Source organism: Sinocyclocheilus anshuiensis, unplaced genomic scaffold, assembly GCF_001515605.1.
Source record: "Sinocyclocheilus anshuiensis isolate Anshui unplaced genomic scaffold, SAMN03320099.WGS_v1.1 scaffold343, whole genome shotgun sequence".
Classification (NCBI taxonomy): Eukaryota; Metazoa; Chordata; class Actinopteri; order Cypriniformes; family Cyprinidae; genus Sinocyclocheilus; species Sinocyclocheilus anshuiensis.
Genome location: NW_015549598.1, coordinates 1,610,580 through 1,629,760, shown reverse-complemented (window position 1 = coordinate 1,629,760; position 19,181 = coordinate 1,610,580). Strand labels below are relative to the sequence as shown.

Below are 19,181 nucleotides of genomic sequence, written 5' to 3'. Positions count from 1 at the left end.
TTTTTTATGGAGTAACGCAATATTGTAATGCATTACTTTTAAAAGTAACTTTCCCCAACACTGCATACAGTGGCCCCAAAACGTATTTGGACTACTAATAGATTTTAGATTTGAGAAAAACCAAAAATGTCTTTTCTGATGGCATAGCAAACAGCAGGAAAAAAAAATACTAAATGCAAATAATTAGACGCAGCTAAGCATATATTTGTGAATAATTAGAATAACACAATGAACAGATTTATCAACTAAAAGGGAACTGAAAAGGCCTCACATGCGCACGTTTTTTTGATGTCAAATGCTGTGCATGGAATCAAACAACTGTATTAAAAATTGTAATAAATCTGAAATTCATTCTTCTGTTCTTTATGCATTTAGAACATCGTCCTATTCATGTTACATTTGCATAGTGTTGGGTTTATGCAGTTAATACAGTAATTTGTCATTTGAATAAGTAATTCGATTTTAATATTTTCTTTTATATGAATAAGTCTGATGTCCAAAATAAAATATAAGTTCTGAGGTAAAAGTTTGCAAAAAATATACTATTTTTTCACTGTTTATGTACTGTACTGTTAAACTGTCATTAAAAACGTGGCGTATTATGTTAAAGAGCCATGATAAATTATCAAACAGAGCTGCTGGAAGAACATGATAAGTGTTATTGTATCTTTATTGGTATTTGCCACTGATAACTCATAATGTAACACAATGGCTTATCTAGAGCCTGCGGTGACGCAACTATTTTTCTTTGTGAAATGAAAAGTTTTGATGTAGTATCTGCCATGGTTTGACATTTTTTCGCAGATTTTGGAGTGAAAAACATATACAAATATACATTTAAACATCCTATTTCAACATGAAATTAAGCACAAAAAGTATCCTGTTTTAATCTGTTTGGTGGTATTCAGAGATCTATATATTAAAAAAGGGAAGGTAAAACATGTGCCGAGGATACGGACCACGCTTTATCCTTTTAAGACCTATATTATGCTTTTTAAAACATTAAAGTATCAGACTGCTTAATAAAAATTTGACCTAAAGCAATAGGAACAAGACCGTGAACGCCTTTCAGTAGTTTTGCTAACAATGGGACGTCCAAATCTGGGAGGACTAATAAAACCATTCTCACTTTAGAAAGGAGTTTCATGTTTCAGTTGCTTATATGATATGAGGATTCCCTTGGAGTGCCAGAGCAAATCTTACATCAATTAATCCTTCCTCCAGTGTGTAAAAGAGGGCCAAAACCTTCACCGTTTGACATTTTATATGAAATGTCACTCAGGGTGAAGGCAAAGCGACATCAAAAGAGCTTTTTAAAGAGGCTATTCATGTGATTTTTGATTCCAAATCCAGATTGGAAACCTAGTGAAGGAAACAAGCGCATTTGCTCAAACTTTTTGGGCCTTTAAGGGCATGACAAATATGATAAGCCACAAATTATGAATGATATTTACTGGTGCATAGAAATGTATCTGCGTGAAATGCATGAAAGACATTCTTTCATTCTGAAAACACATGACACTGTGACAGCAGAAAACTGTCTAAATGAAATTAACTGCTGACCGTGTTACATTTAGAAACAATTTAATTCCAGTCACACTATGATTTAGACTAAGTCCATTTAAATGTTTTAATTAAAAGGTCCATTAATCTCAGCACAGCAAGTTAAAATCATTTCATTTCAAATCAGATGGATCTCACATTTTAAACATTACAAAAATTATTCACAGCGCCCCTTCATTAATTATGTTGAACATATATTTCTCAGTTAACAGACCAACATCAACAGCTTAATGTTTTGGTTTTTTTTTTAGCCCTTGGCTTGTTTATCTTTTAGTACAGAAATATTTTTTTAGAAGACCAGATAAGTATTTTCGTTAGACCCGGCTGGACTGATTCTTGCACTGATATCAGAATGAATTCTTTGTTGTGCTTTTGGAAACAGAAGTGACAATGCAGTAAGTAGGCGAGAGACGTTGTATGTGATCGTCTGGAATTCAGTGGTGACGGTTGTCTCCTAACACAAAGGTTGATCTGTATCTTTAAGCAATACACAACTTAAGGTTGCACAAGACACACCGTCTCCAGTTAGTACTGCTGGTCAATATCAATGAAAAGTATCGGATGCCAGAAGAAATGGACTGAACAGTAGCAAAACAAAGCAGATGTTGCGATATACTTATTTTCAATTGAGACAATTTGACCAGTAAATATCTATGCCCCACCCCATAACAATATACGGCAAGCTAAAAAAAATGCTCATGTAAAAAAGACAATTCTCAGTTTCTCTAACAGGTAAACATACAACGTAGTTAAACTAATTAACAGTTGCCCTCCAGCAACAGATTACCAAAGTACTTCAAGGCCATTTGCAATAGAAAATCATTTTAAGTGTCAGGGTATCGGCATTTAATAGTTACCCATTAAAGCACCATGACTCCAGGGTCAGATAGAGAATGTTTACAAGACAGCCAGAACACAGACATGAGAGCCACTTCAAAAATAAGAGCATTGAAAGGGGTCACATGGCTTTCCACAAACCTATGGTGACATCTAGTGGCTTGTTTATTAATTGCAATCTGACAGCAATACTAGTTTAAATCGTAAAGAGCGAAAACGTTTTCAACTCCAAAATCTCACATTTAAAGGCGTTACTTGCCAATTCTACGCAACTTTGACTCCAGTGTAATATTACCAATGATGAAATGCAACTTCTAGCAAATGAGATACTTGGATAATTAAATACAGTAGTCAACATTTGAAGTGAAAAAAAAAAAAAAAAGAAAAAAAAAAGTGAAGTTGTCCTAAGACAAGAACAGATATTGTTTGGGTTTTAGGACAACTTTGATGAAAGGTTTTGATCCACTTCAAATGTAGACCGCTGTACTAGAAAGTGCATGAGAATTCAACTTTAGATCATATTTGATTTTCAAACCAGTATATTAATTTTTTTACATACAAAAACATTTGAACTCCACATTGTACATTTTTAAAGTGACAATTGTGTGAATGATTTCAGAGATGACAAAACAAGAGAATCAGGAATGCCATAACTTTATTGAAGGATTAAGAGGGAACAAAGGATACTGGAATTGGTCTGATAACTTTCAAGACCTATATAGTAAACATCATGAGCAGATTAATTGCCCCCACGAAGACGCAGGACGAGATGCAGGGTGGACTCCTTCTGGATGTTGTAGTCGGACAGCGTGCGTCCATCTTCAAGCTGCTTGCCAGCGAAGATCAGACGCTGCTGGTCAGGAGGAATGCCTTCCTTGTCCTGGATCTTGGCCTTCACGTTCTCAATGGTGTCGCTGGGCTCAACCTCGAGGGTGATGGTCTTGCCAGTCAGGGTTTTCACAAAGATCTGCATACCACCTCTCAGACGCAGGACAAGATGGAGGGTGGACTCTTTCTGGATGTTGTAGTCGGACAGAGTGCGTCCATCTTCCAACTGTTTGCCGGCGAAGATCAAACGCTGCTGGTCAGGAGGAATGCCTTCCTTATCTTGGATCTTGGCCTTGAATATATATATATATATATGTTTGGTGTGTTCGTGGGATTTTGGGGACAGGCGGAGTGATATGATGCACTGCACAGGGTTGGCTCTGATCAAATGTTTCGAGATCAAAATAATGACACAAATAGGATTCAAAATAACACATTACTCGATTTGTATTAATATTTTTTTATTGAAATAATGCACTTTTGGAAACACTGAGGGAAAACAATGCGTTTTGGCACTATAAGAAAAGAAGAATGGCTCAATTTAATAACTAGGTCAGGCAGGGACATAGCAACAACATTCAGTGCGACACCAAGCGCTAAATCACACTCCTCTCATTTCCCAAAACAAGACATAAAAAACTGCAATGTTCAGGAAGTCCAGTGTAATTAAATTATGGTATTATGGCAAATAATACTCTCTTGAGAGCATCAGGAAGTAAAAATGTTGATCTCTGTCCAGTGTTTAATGTCCTTCCTGAGACTTGTTTCTTCGACACCAGACCAGCTAAGATCAGACGCTGCTGGTCAGGAGGAATGCCTTCCTTGTCTTGGATTTTAGCTTTGACGTTCTCAATGGTGTCACTGGGCTCAACCTCAAGGGTGATGGTCTTGCCAGTCAGTGTCTTGACGAAGATCTGCATACCACCTCTCAGACGCAGGACAAGATGGAGGGTGGATTCCTTCTGGATGTTGTAATCAGACAGCGTGCGTCCATCTTCCAACTGCTTGCCAGCAAAGATCAGACGCTGCTGGTCAGGAGGGATGCCTTCCTTGTCTTGGATTTTAGCTTTGACGTTCTCAATGGTGGTACATAAGATTTAGTCACCTAATTATTATAATGGATTCTGGCAACGTCGAAATCAGACCCCATGTTACCACAGCTATTGCATAATGATGCTCCTCGTTTCCTTCTCAGGTTGCTCTGTATCTGTATGGCACAAAATGGTGGTGAAGTTATCCAAAGCTGAACTCGAGCACATACTGCAACCAATGACTCTGTTCAGTTTCTACCTTCTTTAGAAACTATCTTTGGAGATACCTATCAAAACAAGAAATTATTTAAAAATGATTCTAATTTATTCAAAACAAAGTGTAAAGACATATGCAACCTATAATCATAGTAGGCCTATATATACAGGGTGCCCACAGAACGTATTGGGACATATAGTGTCATTTCATTAGATGACAAAACACCAAATAAAGTGGCATCTGCAAATTAATACATGTCTAAAACCAACTTCTGCCATTTTTGCAATGACATTTCATTTTCCTAGTTCATGTTAACATGTTCTACTAATATTTGACTACCAGAAATCACTCAAAATAATATTAAATCTTTTGTTGAATCATTTCAAACATCTATTTGTGAAAGGTTTAACTTGAACTCAAGGGTGATGGTCTTGCCAGTCAGTGTCTTGACGAAGATCTGCATACCACCTCTCAGACGCAGGACAAGATGGAGGGTGGATTCCTTCTGGATGTTGTAATCAGACAGCGTGCGTCCATCTTCCAACTGCTTGCCAGCAAAGATCAGACGCTGCTGGTCAGGAGGGATGCCTTCCTTGTCTTGGATTTTAGCTTTGACGTTCTCAATGGTGTCGCTGGGCTCAACCTCGAGGGTGATGGTCTTGCCAGTCAGCGTCTTGACGAAGATCTGCATCTTTACGCTAGAAAAAGATATTCAAACTAATTAACGTCAACGTATGTGCTGCATTCCTAAAAAACTAGAAAGTACACGTTCATTTAGTATTGATAGACAAGCCTAAGAATTCTCTAGAAATTTCTACATAAAAGAAAGCGAAACAAAACAAGGTTTGAGAGCAAACAGCATCACTACTGCTGACACAGCTGAGAGGCAGGGCGTAACGAAAGTGGGCGACTGAAAACAAAATGGCGACTTTTACCACAGAAAATGGCCAGAAAACAACAACGTAACAAAAACATTGATAACCAGAGAAATAACTATTAATGAGTTACATTTCGACCAGGTACATGTTTAAGGACGTGTCGATTGCTGACATGTTGCTGAAAGAAAATACGCAGATGAATTGAGATTCACCGACCTCACTGCGCTGTTTAGCGGTATAATTCGCCGCAAAATTCGCGAACTAGTACAAAACATACATAAAACACATCAATGCATAATATTTTAATATTCATCCACATGAAATTACAAAGACGGTCAAATTTAGTCCTCAGAAACGACCAGGCCGGCTAGCATAAAAGCTAACGCGTTAGCCCATTCAGAAATACACGTTTATATAATTCCACAAGCGCTTAAAGTCAAATAAAATACTGTTGTTTTTAAGTAGCGATATAGCTGGCGTCGTTTGTGTACATTTTACTTCATACTTACAAACAAATGTTCTTTTCTGGAAGAGTGCGGAATGCGTGCGTCTTTATCCTCTCGTCACGGGAGCGAATATAACGGCTCAAAACAAAAGGTCCGGCTATTTATAAAGAACGCACTGTATCCTTCCGCCGCTACGCCCGACGCACTATTTAAACAATTGCAGACATTAGATTTGAGAACCTGATTTTGTGGGAAGCATTAATATATGCGTTATGTTGAAGATATACAAAGAAAACATCTATTTGTGAAAGGTTTAACTTGAAATATGTTTTTTTTTTTATATATTTTTATATATATTTCTTTCAAATAAATGACACTTGCTTTGATATTAAATCTTTTGTTGAATCATTTCAAACATCTATTTGTTAACTGCTTAACTTGAAATCTGTTTTTTTTTTTTATATATATTTTTATATATATTTCTTTCAAATAAATGACACTTGCTTTGATTTTTGTAATTTTAACTCAATTCAGATATTTCAGTGTTTTAAAATGTTTGGCCAAAAGTATGTTTAACCCTGTAAAGCCTGTCATATTAAATACTAGTCAGAAAATCATTTGTTTGTTTTAAAGGAACAGTTTATCGAACCTTTAGACAAAATATTTTAAAATGTGCATATTCGCTTTTTGTTGAGTATCGTATTTGTTACAATTGGCTTTTATGGCTCATATAGTATGATATAGAAGAATATGGAGCTCATGCTTAAGAAAAAACTAATCTGTTTTATTCAGCGGCCCAAACTGAGCAAAAATATGAAATTTGGTGCAGTTGCTGATACTTACAAGGCCAAAAAGAAAATTACCAGTACATTTTCTGTGAAGCTTGAACATTTCCTTCAATCCTCAAACACTACACAATGCAACGCATACTGTAATTCAAAATAGAGGTAAAACACCTTTTAACACATTTTCATTTTAACATGGTACATTGAGATATATTTTTTATGTCTTAGAGTGTAACAATATAGCAGACCACTGCATTGTCACTCTCTTGAAATATTACTAACAATAGAAAAGTTATACTTATGTTTACTATTTCACAGCTAAAACACTTGTGTACCACAACCTGAAGGAGAAAGTTTTTAGAAAAGACCTTTTACTCGCTAAACAAGTATAAACTTAAATAGAGGCCTTAGAAATATCCATATCAAATATGATACACTAGGCTTTAAAAACGTTAAAGCTTGCACTCACTTGTACCGATCTTTTCAGTCTCATGGGAGTTTTAAAATCTCCTCTCAGTACCTAGGAAAGACATGGAAAACTGGAAATTATGACTGAATAACTAGCAACTCGGATCCTTGAGCTGCACTGAATGAATTGAAATGCAGTTTGTATGTCATATTCTGTGTTCAGATATACCCTTTCAGTATTGTTGATCACTTCTGGATCTGGTTGACCATAGTCTGGTGGATTGGCTTTGGGGTTGTAGCCCAGCTTGCGCAGCATTGGCGCGATGTTCTCCATGTCCTGCTGGACGTCTGCTGGGATGTGGCCTACCCAGCGTGTGAGGGCTTCCAGGTTAACTGGTTTGATCACCTGATCCGTGGAGCGTTCACTTCTTAAAAACAAGGTGAAAAGCGAGGATAGTCAGGGGAACAGTGGAAGGCCGGCACCCAAGACATTAAAGGGATAGTTCACCCAAACATGAAAATACTGTCATTATTTATTCACCCAAAACTGTATGGATTTCTTTCAGCTTTGAACACAAAAGAAGATATTTTGAAGAACCAAACAGTTGATGGTAGCCATTGACTTCCATAGTATGGAAGAAAATACTATGGAAGTCAATGGGTACCATTCAACTGTTTGGCTACCAAGATTCTTCAAAATATCAAAATATGTTAAACAGAAGAAAGAAACCCATACAGCTTTGGAACAAGTAGAGGGTGTGTAAATGATGACAGAAATTTCATTTTTGGCTGAACTATCCCTTTAAATGTAATGTCGCCCTACCGAGACAGTGATACTCCTCCAGGCTGACCGATGGCCTCCTCATGGTGAAGCACACCTTCGTGCCACGGTGATTTCAGAAAGTGCAGCACACGCCGCATGGTGGCTTGCGGCTGCAGCACCAGATCCTCATAGCGGATGGTCATACAGCGACTCCGGCCTACTGCCATACACTGGGAGAGCATGACTTCGATTGCATTGCTCCATTTAGTCAGACAGTCCCTGTAGCTGGACAGGTTGAAGCCAGCGATAGTCACTCGTCTGGAGATCATAGAGTGCACAGACGCCCGGCCGTCTCTGAGCATTAGCAGGAATTTAGAGCTGAAAGGACAGATGATGGCATGAGGAGTGAGACAGAAAGACTGAAATGTCATGAAAAAAGCAAGAAATTAAAAGGATTTTGCTGGCATTGCTTTATGCAGCACAAAGCATTGCCTTTGTTTTAGACATTTTTCCAGTTGAAGAGCAATGCACATTCTAATATGCAGATTTGCTGCTCGAGAAAACAGTTGCTTACCATAAAAAATTATATACAGGTGCATCTCAATAAATTAGAATGTGTGTAGCCTAGTGAACCAAACTGAGAGACCATTTTGAAGGCTCAGGAAACCTTTGCAGGTGTTTTGAGTTGATTAGCTGATTGGCATGTCACCATATTCTAATTTGTTGAGATAGTGAATTGGTGGGTTTTTGTTAAATGTGAGCCAAAATCATCACAATTAAAAGAACCAAAGACTTAAACTACTTCAGTCTGTGTGCATTGAATTTATTTAATACACGAGTTTCACAATTTGAGTTGAATTACTGAAATAAATTAACTTTTCCACGACATTCTAATTTATTGAGATGCACCTGTATATATACGTGTGTGTGTGTATTTATCAAGCATTATTATTGTGCTAACATGTATATTTTCTAAATAATAATTAAAAAAACAAATAAAAATATAGCTAAAATAATAACAATAAAAAACATTACTTTTAGATTATATCAGAAAGTAGATTTTTTTATTTTCTGAAGAAAACATATTGGCCACTATGATGGCACTCACTCCATGTAAAAGAAATAAGCGTATTCATATTATTCAGAAGTACTACAAATGTCTTTGTGTAAAACTTTCAAATAAAATAAAAACAACACTTCTAGACTGTATCAGCAACTAGATTTTTACATTTTTCTATGAAAACACGTTGGCCTTCATGATGGAACTCAGTCCATGTAAAATAAATAAGTGTAAATATATTTTTCAGAAGGACTACAAATGTCTTTGTGTAAAACCTTTTACAAAACAAATACAAAATAATAATAAATTAAATCCCTGAATGCACCTCTAAAAAGGAGATATCTTACTTGGGGAAAATGTGTGACAGATAAACAGCACTCTTCAGTGTAAAGGGGTCTTTATTGCACAGCAGTGGTGCAGGATCCCCGTGCTGTGCGATGACCTCCAGCAGGAACGCTCTGGTCGCAGCGTCCAGCATCTCTTGACTGACTCCCTCGTCCTCCAGCGCCCAGCGCTCCTCCGTCTGTCTCCCCCAGCCTTGCCGCAGAGACAGTATCCTGGGGATCACCCGCGTCTCCTCCCCGCAGCGGATGTCAGGGTGGGCATCAAGCATGGCACGCATCAAGGTGGTCCCTGATCGTGGAACCCCACCCACAAACACCATCGGTGTGTTTTGGTTATACCGGTACTGTGTCTGGTTCCAGTTTCGAGCCCGTATAGACACCATATGGGTTCTGGGAACCTCTCCAGGGCATGTTAGCACCTCATATAGAGTCCTAGTAAGCGTACAAGCTCCGAAGAGCGTTAGCAGTACAACTGCCCGCTTGACTGAAAGCCGCATCACGCCAAGACAGAAAAAAGGCTATGCTTAAACACAGAAGTGACTGCACTTCTTCTGTTGACTACTTCTGCAAATGTTTTGTTGATAACAGCAAGAAAACTGGTTACAGGAACCATGAGTGCCTTACAAAGCTTTTTGATTCATCAGACCTTATCTTTGAATTACACATTCTTTAAAAATCACTTTTTTGCATATTAAAGTGAAAGTGGTTTATGCCACATGCACAGGAAATACAGGCTACAGGTAGAGCCGAAAAAAATATACTGCACTGATAAAGTGATATGAAAGGAGTTGCATTAAACACAACTCATTAAGGAAATGATTAACTGACCTTCACGCGACAAACATTGAACGTTGCATGATCTCCAGGCTAAATGCTCTGCCGTGAAGTCAAATGGGCAGAAAGCACAAAGAGGAAGCGAATGTAGTTTAAAAACATTCAGACTAACAGTTCAGATCTCGCCTGACAGCCACAACCAGTGGCTTTTTCTTTTCCTGTCTCTGTCTGAGCCTCAAATGGGCTCAATTTTTGCTGAACGATTCTTTGGTAACGTATAAAAATGTGCAAATTTGATAGTAATGCACCCATTTAACACAGTATCGTTTTCAAAAGAAGATGAAACAATCAAAGGAAATGGGTGGACTGAGAAACGAGATAACGTGCGAAACTTTCACTGTAAATGTGACTCTTGCATGTGAGTTGAAGGCTAGGTGTTTCCACTCCATAAGTGTGTTGACATACCAGTAGGGAAATGTTTTTACATGCATTTGCTTCCGATTTACCGTGGACCTTTTCTCAGGAAAAACAAATGAAATGCAGTAGACTATGTACAGTCACCACAGAATAAAATAAAAGACAAAACAAAGTCAGAATTGTGAGATATAAACTCAAGACGTTTTCTAGCAATTTTGACATTTTTTTGTTTGAGGCACAGAATAAAAAGTAACGTTTACTTTGAGGCTTCTCAAAATTGTGAATTTATGTCTGGAGTTAATATAAACTACCAATTATGAGCTACTACTATAAACTCGCAATTGGGAGTTTAATTTAAAGGAACACTCCACTATTTTTGAAAATAGGCTCATTTTCCAACTCCCCTAGAGTTAAACAGTTGAGTTTTACCGTTTTCGAATCCATTCAGCCGATCTCCGGGTCTCGCGGTAGCACTTTTAGCTGTAGCTTAGCATAGATCATTGAATCTGATTAGACCGTTAGCATATCGCTCAAAAATGTAAAAACTTGACTCTTCTGTAGTTACATCGTGTAATAAGGCCGTCGGAAAATGAAAAGTTGTGATATTCTAGGCCGATATGGCTAGGAACTATACTCTCATTCCGACGTAATAATCAAGGAAATTTGCTGCCGTATCATGGGTGCAGCAGGCGCAATGATATTACGCAGCGCCTGAAAATAGTCTAGGTAAAAATAATGCTAGGTAACTTCCAATAAGCCTATTTTCAGACGCTGCGTAATATCATTGCGCCTGCTGCACCCATGATACGACAGCAAAGTTCCTTGATTATTACGCCGGAATGAGAGCATATCAGACTAGAAAATCGCAACTTTTCATTTTCCGTCGGTCTTAGTACACGATGTAACTACAGAAGAGTCAAGTTTTAAATAGGAAAAATATATAAACTCTTTGGTCATTTTTGAGCGAGATGCTAACGGTCTAATCAGATTCAATGATCTATGCTAAGCTACAGCTAAAAGTGCTACCGCCAAACCCGGAGATCGGCTGAATGGATTCGAAAACGGTAAAACTCAACTGTTTAACTCTAGGGGAGTTGGAAAATGAGCCTATTTTCAAAAATAGTGGAGTGTTCCTTTAATGCAGAATTCAGACAAAGTCAGAATTGTGAGAAATAAATTTAGGATTGCTGTGAAAAAAAGTCTGAATTGTCAGACAACCTCATAATTGTGAGAAAAAAGTTTTTGTTTTTTATCTTGTGTGGACATAAGCTTCCATAGGGGACTCTAGCAAAAGTCTCTATATTACAGAATTGTATTTATACAGTTTCTTTCCAGTAGGCAGAATTTGGAGCATAAATGTTCTATTAATAAAAAATAAATAAATAAAATGAAAGAATAAAAAAATAAAGTTAACAGAACAGAATAAATTAAGGGGGCAAAAGTAATACAAAAGTAAATTCAAGACAATGTAATTATTTAAATAGGTTTAGGGCTCCACATCTGTCAGATCTCTTAAAATAAAACAGGACACATCAGTGTTAGAAAAGATTTAAATGAATTTATTTATTTTTCACATTTCTTTAGAGAAATCAGTTACATTTTTTTTCTTGATCTCCAAAATGAAGTATTCATTAATCAGCAGAGAACATTTCACATATACTTCAAAATAAATACATCATCTGCTCTCTGCTGCAGTAGGACGTCACTTGCAGGGGAAAAATACTACTTTAAAACCTGCACTACGAACTGCTCTAAGTAAAAAGACTTAAAAATGACAGCAGGCAGGACGGGCCACAGACAGACACAGGACGGCGCCACTACCACCCCTTCGTATCGGAGCAAAGGGGTTACGAACTCCAGGGTTAAACTGTCCCGTAAGTCATGTAAGAACACTGTGCAAACTCTTCACTTGTTATTTTCCACTCGCTGGACACACACACACACACACACACACACACACACACACACACATGTTTGTGAATGGCAGAATAAGAACCTCCGGCTGTGAGCGCATACGTGTCGAATCACATGTTGTAAAACCACGGTAACGTCTACTGGCCAAACAATCTCTGCACTGGTACTTCCTGTTTCACAGCCCCGTTCCCTTCACGCCCCTCTCTGTCCTCTTAAGGTTGGGGAGGTGGGGAGAGTGGAGTTGTCAGGATCTATTTACATCACTTCCTGTAAGCACTGGAGCAGTACGGGATGTGTCTGTGGGCCTCTTCATATGGACACCTCATACTCTCTTGTGTCCTGTACAACATAAACATGAGAATTACAGCCATTATGGAAGATCTTCCAATTTGTGATCATGAAATAAACACTTGTGGCTGCTACAGTGTCACTAAAGTGTTCTAGGTGATTTCCAGGCCCTTGTTAGGTGGTTCAGGATGGTTGCTAGGGTGTTTTTAATGGTATTCTAGAGATTTTCTAAATGCAGTTGCTATGGTGATCTGGGAGGTTTCCAGGGTTGCGCTATGTAGTTTCCAAGAGGTTCTGGCTTGTTGCTAGGGAGTTACTAGGTGGTTGCTAGGGTGTTTTCAGTGTTTTCAGTTGCTAGGGTGATCTGGGTGGTTTCCAGGCTGTCATTATGTAGTTTCCAAGAGGTTCTGGTTTGTTGCTAGGGAATTACTAGGTGGTTGCTAGGGTGTTTTGAATGATTGCCAGGACTAAGGTTCTCTAGCAGGTTCCCAGGGCCATGCCATGTAGTTCCCAAGCGGTTCTGGATGGTTGCTAGGTAGTTGCTACGTTTGTAGCAACTGGTTTCTAGGGTGTTCTGAGAGGTTACCAGGACAGTGCTAATTACTTCCCAAAAGGTTTCTGGGTGGTTGCTATGGTGCTCTGGGTAGTTTTATGAAGTTCTCAAGGGGTTCTTGGTGGTTGCTAGGGAATTTCTAGGTGATTGCTAGGGTGTTCTTTAAGGTATGATGACATTGAGTTGCTAGGTGGCTGCTCAGATGCTTTGGATGATCGCTAGGATTGTTGTGTGGTTGCTAGGTTGCTCTGGAACAAGGCAGTACCATGTAGTTCCCAAGGGGTTCTGGATGGTTGCTAGGTGGAGTGTTTTGGAAGTTTTCCAGAATATTAGTTTCCTAAGGGGTTCTGGATGGTTGCTTAGATGTTCTAGGTGATTGCAAGGGCCTTGTTGTGTGGTTATTGAGGTGTTCTGGGAGATTCTCACCCCTCCAGTCTCGTAGAGAGGGTTGTCAAACTCGGTTTCCACGGTGATCTGGCTGTAGGGATGCGGATACATCAGAGGAAGTCTCAGGTTTGAATGATAACGGCACCTGAGGAACAGAGAAGAGTGTTTCACAGTGGTACAAACGCAGCATGTTCTCTCACATCAGCAATGGACAGTCATGCTGTTTTCCCACCTACACATATCATTGCGCTTCAAGCCATAACATGCTTTATGAAGAAACCACTCTCATTTCACAAAAAGTGGTGGCTCTAAGCACCGTTTTATTAATACAATTAGCTTTGAGCAATTTATTAAATCAGAAACAGAACATGTGTGCCCATGAACAACGGTAGCTCTTTATTGTTGTACAATTAGTAAACACTTTTCACTGTCTGTATTGCTCACCTCGTGACATAGATGTAGGCTCCTCCCAGTAAAACAGATACTAGCAGCACCAGTATAAATATTGCTAGAGCCATACTTCCCCCATCAAAAGAAGAGTCTGCCATGGCTTCAGCCACTAGACAAGATACAAGGATAATATATACGTTAATAATTCATTTCCACCTGCTTTACACACTACATCTATTAAACATTAGAAATATATAATCTCTCTGCTAACAATGCACCTATGCTGCATGTGATATTAAAGGTAGACACTTACAGTAGATTTAAACAAGCTAAACCTTTGCTTAAATTAGTACATAAAAAAAAAAAAAAACGGACATAAAAAAAAAAAAAACTTACCCTCTAGTGCATGATTGCTAGAGCATTCATGATTGGCTGAAATATATTGGGTAAAAATAAATATATTTAATACATCAGCATTTAATGAATAATATTATAATCTAATGAAATAATAATATTAGACATATACATACATACATATATATATATATATATATATAAAATAAATAATGTAATAAGTAAAAAATATAATAAGTAATGGTGATCACAAAATGGTAATACCAACATTTGCACTTTGTTTTCCATTTATTACTACCCTAATGAAGCTGCATAACATAAATTTAATGAATATTCTAAGTATTCTTAGAATATATTTAATTTTTTAATATACATTTTTTGAATATTAATTAAATACCTTTGAAAATTAAACATCTGTTATGAAGGTGCATAACAAAAATGTAATTTTTGACAATAAGACAATATTTAATTTTTAAAATTATAAATATACTCTTTGAATATTCATTAAATACATTTGTAAATGCATTTGAAAACAAAATATCTGTTATGCAGCTTAGTTTGTATTGTTGGGAAGTAAAATAACAGTAACAAAATAATAATAATAATAATAATAATAATAATAATAATAATAATGATTATTATTATTATTATTATAGTAGAAAATAAATAAACACATAAATAAATAAATCTTGGTATAAAGGTTTAACCCTATACATTTATATACATACATATTATATACGCGTACATATTTTTTTTGTAAATACCATATATGATTCTTACCTCTGCAAAGAGGTAATGGACCACTCCAAAAAGAGGGATTTCCCAGAATGCACTTGATAGCCATCTCACCAATAAGCTCATAGCCTTGGAAGCACATGAAGGTTACAGACTCTCCTGGTAGGTAAAGCCTTTTAGACAATATCTGGTACCCATTGTCAGGAAGGCCAGGATTCTCACAGGACACTGACTCTTCCGCTAATATACAGGGAATTAAATCAGGAATAATTGAGGGATTAAACAGGAACTAAAACATAAAATACAGAAATTTTGGACAAAACATTTGTGGGAACTCACAAACGCAATGAGGCAAGCGAGACGTCCAAACAGGGGTGCCAGGTTCTCGACCATAGCAAGTGAGAGTGGCGCCGCCCTGCAGGATGTATCCGGGAATGCAGCTGTACTGGATAGTGGTGCCAACCAAGAGTTTGGGATCAGACAGTGTGCGTGTGGAGTGCTCCACGTGTCCAGGGTCTGTGCAGTACATAACTAATGAGGGGAAGCGGGAAAAGGAGACACAGCAGAGAAGGATGACATTTGAATCTGCTGAAAGTTAAAGTTCTTTTAGAATCTAATTAGCAAAGACACCCAACTGTGCTTGACTCACTCTTCTCGCAGAACGGAGGCTGCGTGTTCCAGCTCAGGTCCACCTGACAGATCAGGGTTTCACTGCCCACCAGGTCGTACCCCGGGTCACACTGATATGTGATACGGGCTCCACGCACAAGCGCCACATGAGAAGTGGTCTTCCAGCCGTTCTGGATCTCAGGGAGGTCTGGACACGAGTCATTGTGTGACACCTCTGAAAAAAGGAGTAAAATTATTTACACTCTTCTATTCATCACACAGAAAGTCTTTCTGTTTATTGAATTTTTTAGTATATTAACAGGATAAAAATACAGGACAATAGCAAAAAATATTGTCACCACTCCATCCCCATTTATATATATAAATTAATTTAAAAAACATGTACACACACACACACACACACACACACACACACATATATACAGTGCCGGGAAAAGGTTTTTGCCCCCTTCCAAATCATAATTTCAAAACTGCAGTTTGTATTTACTCAGGTTATCTTTGTGTAATATTAAAATTTGTTTGATTATCTGAATCTTTTAAGTGTGACAAATATGCAAACAATTAAAAAAACAGGAAGGGGGCAAAAACTTTTTCACACCACTGTATATATTACTATATTGACAGGATAGCAAAAAATATTGTCACCAATCCAATTCCATCCCCTCACTCACCCAAAATAATTATAATAAAATAAATTAAAATAAATTAATCTCACCAAAAATAAATATTTAAAAAAATAATGAAAAATAAAATAATATCAAATGTAAAAATAATATAAAAAAATAAATCAATACATATACAGGTGCATCTTCACAATTTGAGTTGAATTACTGAAATAAATGAACTTTTCCACGACATTCTAATTTATTGAGATGCACCTGTATGCACGTACCTATATACACATGACATCTGATTTAAAAGGTGTTATTACTCTTCTAAGTGACTGGACAATTTTTGCCTAGCAGATAATAAAAATTCCATGTACTCACATTAAAGGAGAGATGTGACTTATAGAGACCAGAATCTCACATGAGGGTGGAATTTATTGACTTAGGCCAGTAAGTAACCACCTAAACATCCACAACACCCTAGCATTACAGAGGTGACTTATGCATGAGCAAGCACCACTCACTCATTTTTAGGAAATGTTAAATCTAGTTTTATATTATTTTTGGCCTTTCAGGAATCAAAAAGTCAAGTTGATCTTGCTTCGCCTACACAAATGTGTCCGCTTGTTGTGTAGTGAGCATGTGCTCTAAGCGCTTGGTCACAGCTCTGACACTTTCAATTCTTTATTCATAAGATTTCAGATCTTGAAGTTGGCAAAAAATCATAAATAAATGTAAAAGGCCTGAGTAAATGAATTTTTTATTCAAAGGCATTCAGAACAGTTTTCCAACAGATCAGTTATTCCTAACATAGCTGGATGTTTGTGTACGATTTTAGCGCAGCGTTAATGGGGGTTTCTTTAGAATCCACATGCACTCAGTTCATGAGCAGTTTGATCAAGAGCAAATCGACCGCCATTGTGAATTCACAGTGCATCTGTGACCTTTATTCAGCTGGGAACTTTATCCTCTACCATTATACGAACATAAAAAGAGTATCCCTGTCTTTTTAGTTCAAGCCATTACTGGAGATTGCATGCTAACGTGCTGTGTGTGTGTGTGTGTGTATCCTATGGGAGTGGATAGAGACAAAATTAAATGTGAATGAATGAGGGCAGTCAGGAGAGGAGGAGGAGAAGAGGATGATGGGAGATTTTTTTGGCAGCTGAAAATAGTTGCGTCTGTGCAAAAAAAAAAAAAAAAAATCCATTGATTGAAATGCATGCTGACCATTTGAGAACATAATGGATCGGTTAAAGTAATTTGAAAAGAAAGAGTTGCATTGAGGTTCTCTCTGTGTCTACGTGACACTCATACAAGACTGAAAGTTTGTGCATAAAGCTTGTCTTTAGTTGGGAAATTAAATTTGTCTATATACTGTGACTGACTGATTTCGTTTAGCCAGACTTTTGACTATCAACATAAAGTCTGCTCCAGTGTTGTTATTGTTAACTAAAACTTTGCTAGTTTTTGTTAACTGAAACAAAGCTGAAATAAAATAAAATAAAATAAACCATAGATATTAAATGAAAAACAAACTTAAACTTAAATGAAAGTTAAAATACTGAAATAAAACATGTTTAAATTGAAGTACTAAAATGACCAAAACTCGAAATAAAAATAAATATTTAGAAGATAAAAATAAATTATTAGAAGAAAATATTAGACATTATTAGAAGAAAAACTTAAATTTAAAAAACTTAAATGAAATTTAGAAATGTTGCATTAGCAACTAATTGAAATAAAACAGGTTTAAGCTGGAATACTAAAATTACTAAAACTAAATCTGAAATAAAAATAAAATATAAATATTAGATGAAAAACATAAACCCGAAAAAGTTAAACTTAAGAACCTTAAATGAAAATAAGAAATTTTGCTTTAGCAACTAATTGTAATAAGTTTAAGCTGAAGTACTAAAATGACTAAAACTAAAACTGAAATAAAAATATTAGATGAAAACCCTATTTTAAGTACTTCAACTTAAATTTATTTTATTTCAGTTCTTTGCATAGCAACATTTCTGATTTCTTAAAAAGATAAATTAGTGAAATTATTGGAAATAAAATAAAATATTAGATGAAAAACTCAATGAAAAAAGTTCAAAGTTTAAAAGTTAAAGTTTAGTTTTTTTTACGTTTAAGTTTTATTTCAGTTATTTGCCATTGCAAAATTTCCCAATTTCTAAGTTAAAGTACTAAAATAAAAAAAATAAATAAATAAAAAGAAATAGAAATATATAATAAAACAAATAAAAATGATAAAAGCACATATAAAAATTACTAAAACATAAACTAAAATTAACAAATGAAAATAAAAGCTAATTCAAAATTAATAAATACTATAATCGTGTATAAATAACACTAAAATAACACTGGCCTGGTCCACAGTGCAATTTCCTCAAGAACTGCCCAAAAGAAAATATGTGACCCTGGACCACAAAACCAGTCATAAGGGACAACAAATATACCCCAGCGACTTAAGACTGCTTTTGTGCTCCAGGGTCACATATATCAAGTGACCAACCAATGTTTGCTGTTTTACATGACGTTTATGGGCAGGTTAATATGAAGTAATTAAGTGTTCTCAAAGATATCTTGCTTATTATGCAAACACAACTCTTCCAGACAATCATGTTTGAGTGCAATATGCCTGAGACTGAGTCTAATTTATGTGTTTTGACTGTGTTCAGGGGCGATTCTAAGATTTTCGTTTTAGGGGGGCTCAGCCCCCAATGAGGGTATAATAATAAAAAATAATAGTAAACATAAATAAAATAAAAAATGATTGACTAATAGGGTAAGGTGGTAAACTAAACTTATTGCATTTTGCAACTTATTGTATTCCACTGTACTACATAGATAGGTATAACATTTGAGTACCGAATAAGCCATACAAGTCTTCCTGAATCCTGATCTCTCTCTCTCTCTCACACACACACACACACACACACACACACGTTTACTTAGCTAT

General features: G+C 36.6%; 3 protein-coding genes across 5 annotated transcripts in view; all 3 read right to left on the bottom strand.

The window, feature by feature from the left end:
• Window positions 1-3,038: 3,038 nt before the first annotated feature.
• LOC107658630 (polyubiquitin-B) lies at window positions 3,039-5,952 on the bottom strand. 2 transcript variants are annotated; one of them, XM_016447252.1, is made up of 4 exons: window positions 5,864-5,952; window positions 4,865-5,174; window positions 4,068-4,304; window positions 3,039-3,520 (listed from the first exon to the last, which is right to left on the bottom strand). In XM_016447252.1, the coding sequence occupies exons 2-4, from the start codon at window positions 5,165-5,167 to the stop codon at window positions 3,140-3,142; spliced, it is 921 nt and encodes a 306-aa protein (XP_016302738.1). In that variant the 5' UTR covers window positions 5,168-5,174; window positions 5,864-5,952; the 3' UTR covers window positions 3,039-3,139. The 2 variants fall into 2 exon arrangements, with proteins under 2 accessions (XP_016302738.1, XP_016302737.1); XM_016447251.1 differs by having other exon boundaries at window positions 4,068-4,289; window positions 5,081-5,174.
• Window positions 4,325-9,840, bottom strand: LOC107658629 (protein-tyrosine sulfotransferase 2-like). 2 transcript variants are annotated; one of them, XM_016447250.1, is made up of 6 exons: window positions 9,164-9,840; window positions 7,817-8,134; window positions 7,223-7,421; window positions 7,055-7,105; window positions 4,519-4,546; window positions 4,325-4,435 (listed from the first exon to the last, which is right to left on the bottom strand). In XM_016447250.1, exons 1-6 carry the CDS (start codon window positions 9,655-9,657, stop codon window positions 4,389-4,391), a joined length of 1,137 nt encoding a protein of 378 aa, XP_016302736.1. In that variant the 5' UTR covers window positions 9,658-9,840; the 3' UTR covers window positions 4,325-4,388. The 2 variants fall into 2 exon arrangements, with proteins under 2 accessions (XP_016302736.1, XP_016302734.1); XM_016447248.1 differs by lacking the exon at window positions 4,519-4,546.
• A 2,119-nt stretch (window positions 9,841-11,959) lies between these two features.
• The window catches only part of LOC107658544 (seizure 6-like protein), a 44,393-nt gene continuing 37,171 nt past the window's right edge, over window positions 11,960-19,181 (bottom strand). The window contains exons 11-17 of the mRNA XM_016447135.1: window positions 15,622-15,814; window positions 15,312-15,503; window positions 15,018-15,212; window positions 14,280-14,315; window positions 13,938-14,052; window positions 13,533-13,638; window positions 11,960-12,604 (exon numbers count right to left, since the gene is read on the bottom strand). Of these exons, the coding sequence (XP_016302621.1) occupies window positions 12,575-12,604; window positions 13,533-13,638; window positions 13,938-14,052; window positions 14,280-14,315; window positions 15,018-15,212; window positions 15,312-15,503; window positions 15,622-15,814 (867 nt within the window). The 3' untranslated portion in view covers window positions 11,960-12,574. The remainder of the gene's footprint in view (window positions 12,605-13,532; window positions 13,639-13,937; window positions 14,053-14,279; window positions 14,316-15,017; window positions 15,213-15,311; window positions 15,504-15,621; window positions 15,815-19,181) is intronic.

Coding starts and splice junctions, on each gene's coding strand:
- LOC107658630 (XM_016447252.1), bottom strand. CDS start 5,167: ATGCAGATCTTCGTCAAGACGCTGACTGGCAAGACCATCACCCTCGAG. Junction 4,305..4,864: donor TAAACCTTTCACAAATAGAT/GTTTGAAATGAT, acceptor ACCACCATTGAG/AACGTCAAAGCTAAAATCCA. Junction 3,521..4,067: donor ACACCATTGAGAACGTCAAA/GCTAAAATCCAA, acceptor TATATATTCAAG/GCCAAGATCCAAGATAAGGA.
- LOC107658629 (XM_016447248.1), bottom strand. CDS start 9,657: ATGCGGCTTTCAGTCAAGCGGGCAGTTGTACTGCTAACGCTCTTCGGA. Junction 7,422..7,816: donor GGAGGAGTATCACTGTCTCG/GTAGGGCGACAT, acceptor CTTGTTTTTAAG/AAGTGAACGCTCCACGGATC. Junction 4,436..7,054: donor GACTGAAAAGATCGGTACAA/GTGAGTGCAAGC, acceptor TGTGCCATACAG/ATACAGAGCAACCTGAGAAG.